General features: G+C 36.1%; 1 protein-coding gene across 1 annotated transcript in view; it reads left to right on the top strand.

The window, feature by feature from the left end:
* Positions 1 to 9,560, top strand: part of TNFSF13B (tumor necrosis factor (ligand) superfamily, member 13b) — a 58,297-nt gene extending 48,737 nt beyond the window's left edge. The window contains exons 5-7 of the mRNA XM_005884471.2: positions 6,322 to 6,434; positions 6,522 to 6,672; positions 9,366 to 9,560. Of these exons, the coding sequence (XP_005884533.1) occupies positions 6,322 to 6,434; positions 6,522 to 6,672; positions 9,366 to 9,478 (377 nt within the window). The 3' untranslated portion in view covers positions 9,479 to 9,560. The remainder of the gene's footprint in view (positions 1 to 6,321; positions 6,435 to 6,521; positions 6,673 to 9,365) is intronic.
* Positions 9,561 to 10,459: the final 899 nt, after the last annotated feature.

Here is a 10,459-nt window from a genome sequence, read left to right as displayed (position 1 = left end):
TATAATTTTAGAGAGAGTGGGAGGGATGGAGAGGGAGGGAGGGGAAGAGAGAGAGAGAAACTTCGATGTGAGAGAGACATTACCAACCAGGGCCAGGGGTTGAACCTGCAACTAAGGTACATGCCCTTGACCAGAAATAGAATCTGCAACCCTTCAGTGCATGGGCCCATGCTCTAACCACTGATAAACACTGGCCAGGGCTGATAAGTACATTAAAAAAAAGTGAAACAATATATTTCTTTTAAATATTTATATAGCAGTATCTAAGTTAAAAAGCATGACATTTATTTGATTTTGTTTACTTAAAATCATAAAATTTTTACAATTTTTAAAACTTTTCAATTACAGTTTACATTCAATATTATTCTGTATTAATTTTAGATGTACAGCTTAGTCGTTAGACAATCATGTGCTTTATAGAGTGGTCCCCGAATATTTCAAGAACCCACTTGGTACTAAGCATAGTTAGCACTATTTTATTGACTATATTTTCTATGTAATTTACATCTCTGTGACTATTCTGTAACTATCAATTTCTACCTCTTAATCCCTTTGCCGTTTTCACCCAGCTTTGCAACCCACTTCCCCTCTTTCAGCCATCAGTCTGTTCTCTGTACCTGTGAGTCTGTTTTTATTTTGTTTGTTTATTTTGTTCATTAGATTCCACATATAAGTAAAATCATATGGTATTTTTCTTTCTCTGTCTGACTTATTTCACTTAGCATAATACCTTCTAGATCAAAATGTCATTCTTCTTTACTGCCAAGTAGTATTCCATTGTGTATATGTATCCACATTTTTATCCGCTCATCTATTGATGGGCATCAGGGTTGCTTCCATATCTTGGCTATTGTAAATAATGCTGCAATGAACATGGGGATGCATATATTCTTTTGAATTAGTGTTTTGGGTTTCTTCAGATATATTCCCAGAAGTGGAATTGCTAGATCTTAAGGCAGTTCCATTTTTAATTTTTTAAAGAACCTCCATAGTAGTTGCACCAATCTGCATTCCCATCAATAGTGCACTAGGGTTCCCTTTTCTCCACATTCTCATGAACACTGTTGTTTGTTGATTTATTGATTTATTGATGACAGTATGAGGTGGTATCTCATTTTGGTTTTGATGTGAATTTCTCTGATGATTAATGATTCTGAGCAACTTTCCATTTATCTATTGGCCATCTGTATGTATTCTTTGGAAAAGGTCTGTTCATGTCTTCTGCCCAATTTTTAATTGGGTTGTTTGTTTTTCTGGTGATAAGTTGTCTGAGTTCTTTATAAATTTTGGATATTAATCCCTTATCTTATGTATCATTAGTGAATATCTTCTCCCATTCAATAGGTTGTCTTTTCGTTTTGTTGGTGGTTTTCCTTGCTGTGCAAAAACATTTTAATGTGATGTGGTCCCATTTGTTTATTTTTTTTCTTTTGTTTTCCTTACCCAAGGAAATATGTCAGAGATTTATTTTTTAAATCTCTAATCCTAATCCTAACAGAGATTCACTTAAATGCCAGGAACAACAGCAATAATAAAAAAAATATTCCCCTTTTCTTAGCAGATTGGCTCTGAGCTGGGGCATTCCTTTAGCATTTAGTCTGGCTGCCAGCAACTCTGCCTTAGACTTCCCCTTCCACTTGTGTAGAGACTGAAGATCACCTAGAGGTGGCTTAGGATTTTTTTCAGGTCTTTTCTGAGCATGGATCTGGCTCTGGGCATGCACATTGCATTACAGATTCTTTGGCGTATGGGATAGGGTGTGAAAGACCTTATTCCTTTAAGTATCTTCCTCCTTAGCCTGTTCCTTCTCAGGCTTTTTGTCAGTCTGCCGACTGTCCGATCTGCTGTCTCTTGCTCCAGGTAGCTACAGGTAGTATATGTCTTCAAAGCTTTTGATTGACAACAGCCTGAGGAGCTGCATCCATCTGAAGGGAGCCTCAAGATGGGTCAAAATGCATATCCTTAATGTTTGAGAATGAAGTAAGTATTTCACTTCCTGGCACCAGCAAGGTGCCACCAGGGACTCAGGCCACTATTGCTATGTCTGCTGCCAAGATGGAAGATGGTAAATGACTAAGCAAAAAATACTATAATACTTTTTTACTGAAACTTAATGGCTTCCCCCCCACCCTCTTCATGAAGGCCCTTGGTACTCTCAAGTTTTTTGCATATATACAGATTTTTACCTACATATTTCATACATCCAAAAATGTTGATTTTTATGAGTTTTTGCCAGTTTAATTGCTGCTTCAGTGAAGAGACTTATTTTCTGAGCTTTCTACTCTGCCATTTTCCATGACAACATTCTGACATCTATAATTATATTTTTTTAGACAATATTTGTTGATCATCTATGATCAAATTAATGTGATTCCTCTTTATTTCTCTATCCTCTTGTTCACCATACATTTTTGGATAGCAATATTATATTTCTTAATTTTTATCTATTTACTATTAAAATTTTATATTTTTATTACTTGATCTGTCAACTTTAATTATATACATTCTTTAAACCCCAGCTGGTACAAATGAGACAATTGATAATTTTACTACCAATATTTTTCCTCTTTTACTTCTCTAAATGTGTTAATTATTTAATTTCTATATTGTCATGACATTAAACTATTTTATTCTTTTTTTTTGTCAAAGTTCTCTTTATGTGTTTTTGTCTTTATTTTACAAATTAATATTTTCAATACTTATTGCAAGTCCTTTTGCTGTGGTCTCATTCATGTCTTCTCTGATGAATTTAATTCTCTTCTAGTTTACTCTAAATGAACTCATGAGAACAATGGTCACTAAGTATTTGCATTGATAAAGCTGTTTCTTTTTAGTTTTTACACTTTTAGGACAGATGGCTAGATATAACATTCTCAGTTTACCCTTTCTTTACTTGAGTGTCTTGTAGAAATTTCTACACTGTCTTTTGTACTTTGAAGAAAACTATAGTAAGATAAATTTTTGTTCTCATAAGTGGTTTGACTTTCTTATTTGGTTATAAGAAATTATTTACTTACCTTAAAAATGTAATACTTATTTTAATATATATCTCAGAATTGCCTATTGTGGTAGAGTAAATATCCACATCCTAATCCCCAAAACTTGTGAGTATATTACCTTACAGGTCAAAGGGAACTTTCCAAGTGTGATTAAGAAAAGGAATTAGGAGAGATTAGTCTGGTTTATTGGCGTAGACCCAGTGTAAATACAAAGATCCTTTTAAAAGAGGGATTAGCAGGGTCAGAGTCCAGAGAAAGCAACATGGTAATGAAAGCAGATTTAAGAATAAGGTACTTGCTGCCTGGGAAAATGGAAGAGGCCATGAGCCAAGGAACACAGGCAGATTGCAGAGCTGGAAAGGCAAGGATGTGTTTCCCAAATTCCTGAAAAAAAGCCCCACAGACTTGCCAACACCCTGATTTTGCCCAGTGAGACTTCTGATGTTTAGAATTGTGAGATAATAAATGTGTGTTCTTGTCAGTGTATTTGTGATAATTTGGTACAGCAGCAACTAATCCAATATAATAAAAGGTTAATATGCAAATTGATCGAACAGCAGAATGACCGGCTGCTATGACGTGCACTGACCACCAGGGGACAGATGCTCAACACAGGTGCTGCCTCCTGGTGGTCAGTGATTCCCACAGGGGGAGCGCCACTCAGCCAGAAGCCCTGAGCCAGGCTCACGTCTGGAGAGAACAGCACTAAGGATGTCTGACTGATGGTGCAGGCCGGGCTGAGGGACCCCCCAAGTGCATGAATTTCATGCACTGGGCCTTTAGTAAATTAATAAAACTATTTGGAACCAATTTTTCCTGGCACATGATGTTCCCTTTCAGTCTGTAGTAGCTCTAGTCTAGATGGTTCCCCTGCTTGACTTTTTGTTGTTTGTTTTGTCAAAATTCCAAGGTTCCAATTAAGTATATGCTGGTAATTCCTACCTCTTTTCTATATTCTATTGTTGTACATTTTTCTTAACCTTCATTTTTATTTCCATCTTATTTTGTTTTGTGCAAAATCTTATTTTGTTTTTTCCCCTTCAGAAACCTTTTTTCCCTTCATTTAAATGAGCTTTGCCCCCCCTCCTAATTTCCCAAGTGTTTTAGCTGACAGTGAAATTTCCTGGATTGTCTGTCTGTAAGAGATTTTTGTATGTAAGTTAGGGGTTGTTCACCTTTAGGGAGCTGATTTTTGTTGGGTCTTTGTGAGGTTTGCACTCCCAGCCCTTCTCACCATTTTTTATTCTTCTCTTTACTTCTACATTCAGCCCTCAGTGTGATCTCATTTGCAGTTATTTTGTAGAACACAGATCTGTTTCTTTCATATTATTTACAGGAGGTAAAGAAGGAGAGATGTATTTTCATACTCATGTTGATAGTGGAAGTCTCTTGTTTATTTTATGCCAACATAATTATTTCATAAAGGCAGTGATGAAATTTACTTTAAATCACAGCACTTAGTCTAACTAGCATGCTAAAAATCTAAGTTTTAAGATGTAGAAACATGTTATAATGTTTATGTTTAAGTGTATATTCTAGCTTTTAATTTTCTGTTTAGTTTGTTTTCTTTAAGGATTTGATATTTATTCAACAGCATATATTACTGAGTGCATACTATGTGCTAGGCTTTATTCTTTTTTTTTAAATTAAATCTTTATTGTTCAGATTATTACATTTGTTCCTCTTTTTTCCCCCCCATAACTCCCCTCCTCCCCCTACCTTCCCTCCAAGGCCCGACAGTCCAATCAATGCCTCTCCATCTCTGGATCAGTCCTTGTTCATCAGTTTATGATGTTCATTATATTCCACAAATGAGTGAGATCATGTGGTATTTATCCTTCTCTGACTGGCTTATTTCACTTAGCATAATGCTCTCTAGTTCCATCCATGGTGTGGCAAATGGTAAGAGTTCCTTTTTCTTCTTCCTCTTCTTAAAGAATACCTTTCAGCATTTCATATAATGCTGGTTTGGTGGTGATGAACTCCTTTAGCTTTTCCTTATCTGTGAAGCTCTTTATCTGACCTTCAATTCTGAATGATAGCTTTGCTGGATAAAGTAATCTTGGTTGTAGGTTCTTGGTATTCATCACTTTGAATATTTCTTGGCTAGGCTTTATTCTTAGCATTTGGGTTTACAGCTATGACCATAGCAGAACCATAGCCTTGGCCTTATGGAGTAGAATCCATGTGTGTATGTGAGTGTGAATGTGGATGTATATGCATGTGTGTGCAGTGGGGGGAAATACAGACAATACATAAAAACAAATAAACACGTACTCTCTTTAATAGGAATATTTCTAGTAAGTGGTAATGGAAAAAATAAAATGCAATAAGCATTGCTGAGAATCACTTAAAATGGAGTAGGGAGGCCACTGAGTAGGTGGGGCCTGTGCACATCCGGTGTCTCAGTTCTTAGAACTGTTGTTAAGTCGCTGACCTGTTGCTAAACTCAACTCAAAGTTGAACAACAAACATCTTGGATCCATGATTGCTACATGGACATCTACGGACTTTAATTCCTCTTCATCATGGTGACCAGACCATCTGCATTCTTCACCTTGAAAGGAACCAATCCATTTACACAGTGGATCCAACATTATTTCAGTGAAAAGAGGGGTTTGCTTTCTCCTGATAACCTTTGCTAAACTCTCACAAACTCACTGTGTCTGCTCTGGGAACAGAAGGAAAACTGAGAAATCTCTCTTAGTGTGTTATTCAGAGACACTTTGTACACCCTTTGCCTCAACCTTTCCCATCCAGCCTTTATTAGGTGAATTGCTGGAATTTAGAAGAATGAGAGAAAAATCAGACATTTCAAATGAAGGGTTTGGTCTCAAGTTCCTATATCTGGTAGTTGTCTGGGTTAATATGTAAATAACAGTGGAGAAACCAGTGGAGTACTGTGATTTGTCTCCTTCTTCTTCTTCTTCTTCTTCTTCTTCTTCTTCTTCTCCTTTTTCTTGTTCTTCTTGTTGTTGTTGTTGTTGTTGTTGTTGTTGTTGTTGTTCTTCCTTCTCCTTCTCCTTCTCCTTCTCCTTCTCCTTCTCCTTCTCCTTCTCCTTCTCCTTCTCCTTCTCCTTCTCCTTCTCCTTCTCCTTCTCCTTCTCCTTCTCCTTCTCCTTCTCCTTCTCCTTCTCCTTCTCCTTCTCCTTCTCCTTCTCCTTCTCCTTCTCCTTCTCCTTCTCCTTCTCCTTCTCCTTATTCTTCTTCTTCTTCTAGATAAAATTCTCCTCTATGTCTCAGACTTAGTTTAGTAATTAGGCAGAGGTGAAAAACTGATTTTCTCAATGTCCTGTCTTATAAATTGTTCTCTTCTTTGTAGGAGATTACACGTTTGTTCCCTGGCTTCTCAGCTTTAAAAGAGGAAGAGCCCTAGAAGAAAGAGAAAATAAAATATTAGTTAAAGAAACCGGTTACTTTTTTATATATGGTCAGGTAGGTTCCACCCTCATTCTGCTGTTGCTGTACAATGCTTCCCATTTTGTGCTCACCTCTGACAAAGCTCTTTGGTTTGTTTCTCAGGTTTTATACACCGATAGCACGTTTGCCATGGGACATCTAATACAGAGGAAAAAAGTCCATGTTTTTGGGGATGAATTGAGTCTGGTGACTTTGTTCAGATGTATTCAAAACATGCCTGAAACACTACCCAATAATTCCTGTTATTCAGCTGGTAAATAATAGTTCTCTGTAAATAGACAAAAAGATATTCCTCGATATACTGTGTGGTTTTGATTATCTTGAGTGATAAGCTGGTCTGTTTTAATTGAAGCAGATAAAATCATTACTAATAGTTTTATCATTTTTATATACATAATAATTTCATATACATATAAAAAGGGCAGTAACTTCATAGCAATCAACACTGAGAACCATTCTAAGCTGTATCTTCTTCACACTGTAATAACAACAGTGATAATAATCTATATTAATAAAAGCATAATATGATAATTAGACTGGAGAACCTTCTGGATGAAGCTGGGGCTGCGAGGGAAGCCCAGGTCCTGGGTACCTGCCGGCGGCTGGAGGGAAGCCTGGGTCCTGGGTGCCAGAGGAAAGCTGGTACTGGCAGCCGGGGGAAGGAAGGCCTACTCTTGCACGAATTTCATGCACTGGGCCTCTAGTAGAAGAATAAGAGAATGATTACCATGTGCCAGGCGCCCTGGTCTGCACTTTATGGTTGTTCACTTAACCCTCCTGTTTCAGGGAGGTGGAACCTAAGACCCATGTTGTCTTAGGTTGCACAACAACCAAGTTCCAGAACTTGGGTTAAACCAGCCAGGTTGATTGCAGAGTGTGAGCTACCAGAAACTCTTCTTTACTTGCTATGGAAGGCGTTCCCCTTGGCTGATGTGAGCATCAGGTCAAGTTACCCAGTGGCTTCTCACACTTTCATGCAGGTGACATCTGGTGTAATGGATCCCAGACAGGTGACTTGGGGATGTGAAATTGTTGCAGTGAGCCTGTATTTCAACTCAGGGGCAGTAAAGATACGGAGAGAAAAGAGAAAGGGTAGGCTTTATTTATTTCAGGTCTGTTTGGGCTGTATTGACAACATGGCCTTTATTTTGTTTGGAGGGGCGGTAATTCCAAATGAATCAAGGCTGGTATTAGAAAAAAAGAATATTTGTCTTAACTCATTCAATCCTCTATGGTGAGTTTGACAAATCCATTTGGAACCCCAAGGAATATCTTCAGTTGCAGTTGCCATGCATGGCAGTAGGAAACACAGGGTTGGAGACTGGCTGCTCAACTTGAAATGGCATATTTCAAAGGCCTTTATTAACAAATGCACAATGAATCAGAAAGAAAGGGAAATAGCATGTGATGATAGGGATGATGTCATTCTGGGTCTGCAGCCATAAACAGCTTTAACAGGGCGATGAGGAAATTTGTTACATTGGAAACCCCTAATTTTCATTAAAAAAAAAAAAGCTTCCCTGCACCCAGCAGTGACTAGTATTTTGGTGTTGCAAAATTTTATTAAACGAGGCTATGCCAACCTGCTATTTATTTATACCCATTAGTAGTTATAGCTTTACAGCAAACTTTCAGATTTTCTAATAAGCTGCTGCTCTCATATTTACTTTCTTGACAGATTTCCTGGGTGCCTTACTTTTTAAGAATAAATATTGACCCTGAAGATATTTCTCCATGCTAATAAGCTTAGTATTAAATAAAACCATTCTATAGGAAAATTCAGGTTTGTATCTGTTCTAGGGCACATGTGTTCAAAACCATTAAAAACTATACAAAACTATGTAAATGTCCAAAGTGCTTCCACAGTAACCTGAAAAAAAAATTAAAACTGGTCCTTTTGAGGGACCCAACATAATACCAAAGAACCTCTTTGTACACTAAGCAGAATCTTATTCATTATTCCATTTACAAATTAAATGTGTTTATTGTAGAAAAGTTTAGATTGCTATAAGCACAAAGAATTGAAATAGCCAATAACTTAGTGTCGGAATTTTAAATAGAATCTACCTTAAAAGTAGTCAGTTTTTGTGGATAAGTTGTGTAGATGCCCACAGAAGCATTCAAATGATATGATGTCTAGAATTTGCTTCAAATTATAGGTGAAACAAGATTGAGAATGGGTTAACAATCATTGAAACTGAATACTGAGTACATGGAGTTTATATTATTCTCTCTACTTTAGAAAACTTTTGACAATTTCCTACAGAAAAATAAAAAACAAAACATGTTTTGGTAGGGGTTAATTCCCATTTTATTTAAGAGTTAATATTACTTAATGCTTTGTGATCTATAGCCTTTGCCAAAATATTAGATTATCTTTAATCTCTATGATAATGACTAATAAAAAGTAATCCAAATTACTCCTTATCCCATAATCTTGCCTCTAGTCTAGAGAAAAACTATGTAATAGATGTGCTTTGTTAATGAATAGTATTTTTTATACTTTTGATGATTTATACATCTTATATGTACATTTAGAAGTAAATATAGTTGTGTATTTTTGTTTTAAATTATTATAAAAAGTTTATCATGTCAATAAAATGAAGCAAAACCATTTTTAACTATATAATATTACATCAATGGATGTGCTATGATGTACTTAACATTTTTTTTTCTTAAACTTTAACATTTGGTTCCTGTTTAGATTCTCCATTTATTAAGCAGTAAGTGGTAAATACATTTACATCTGCTGGAAGTCCTTCTGTTCATTTAACTTTCTTTAGGCTGGTAGAATAATAACTGGTTTAGAAGTCCACTGTTGTAATTTGAAGTGTAAATGCCTACATTAACCTTTTTCCAAAACAAAATTGTTTTATTTGACATTCCTTTTTATTTTCTTCCCCATTGGACAACCACTTTAAGTTTTTGTAAACCATTCTTTTCCAGGCATTGCAAAGCTGGAAGAAGGAGATGAACTTCTACTTGCAATACCACGTGGAGATGCTAAAATTTCACAGGATGGAGATGGCACTTTTTTTGGTGCATTGAAACTTCTGTGACCTATTTACACCTTGTTTGTGGCCAATTTCCTCCCTTTCTATGTATCTCTAAGGAGAAAGCACTTAACTGGAAATACCAAAAGGGAAAAAAAAAGTAGTTACCATAGCCTTTTCTGTGAGCTATTTGTTTTGGTTTGCTGAAACTAGACCGGACAGGAAATTTAACAGACAACCACAGCCAAAGGGTGTCATGTGAATTACATCTAAGGAGAAAGCACTTAACTGGAAATACCAAAAGGGGAAAAAAAAAGTAGTTACCATAGCCTTTTCTGTGAGCTATTTGTTTTGGTTTGCTGAAACTAGACCGGACAGGAAATTTAACAGACAACCACAGCCAAAGGGTGTCATGTGAATTACAAGAAGTAGAGCTCATTTAAGGAAAGATTGAATTAGGAAGACTTTTTCACCATAATGCCATGTCAAACAATTTAGTCATAGCTTCTTGTCTTAGAGGAAGCTCAGGGTTCGAAAGGGCCGTAATGATTTGTTCAAAAACGGTATTCCATTTTTCACTACGAAACAAGTGCCCATTTCCATAGGACAGTAAGACTTTAGGGGGAAATCTCAGAATTCATCCTCTCTGTTTATGTAAAATACACCCCTCTCCTTTTCAGTTAACATTGGAGAAAGTAAAAAGAAAAAATATATAGAAATTTTGCATTTCCTACATGTAAAAGTAATTAAAGCCTAAATTTAAACATCATATTAAACAATTGAAGATATAGTACTATTTAAGTCTTTTTTGGTTTATTTCAAGTTTGCAGTTTTTCTCTCTGATGTTATATATTACCCAATGGAACACTCCCCAACAGGTTTCATAGGAGGAGAATAACTCTCTCATGTGTTTGCATGTATGTGTGTTGTTTGTAGCTAATATTCAGAAACTTAATGTAGGGTAATTTTAATTCATGCATATAACCATTAATTGAAAAAATAACTATAATTATTCTTATATAAAAACAAAATCTTCACTAGAAATTA

This window comes from Myotis brandtii, unplaced genomic scaffold (genome assembly GCF_000412655.1).
Source record: "Myotis brandtii unplaced genomic scaffold, ASM41265v1 scaffold83, whole genome shotgun sequence".
In the NCBI taxonomy this organism is placed as follows: domain Eukaryota; kingdom Metazoa; phylum Chordata; class Mammalia; order Chiroptera; family Vespertilionidae; genus Myotis; species Myotis brandtii.
Note: the sequence above shows the minus strand (reverse complement) of the source record. Positions and strands in the feature narration are given on the sequence as shown.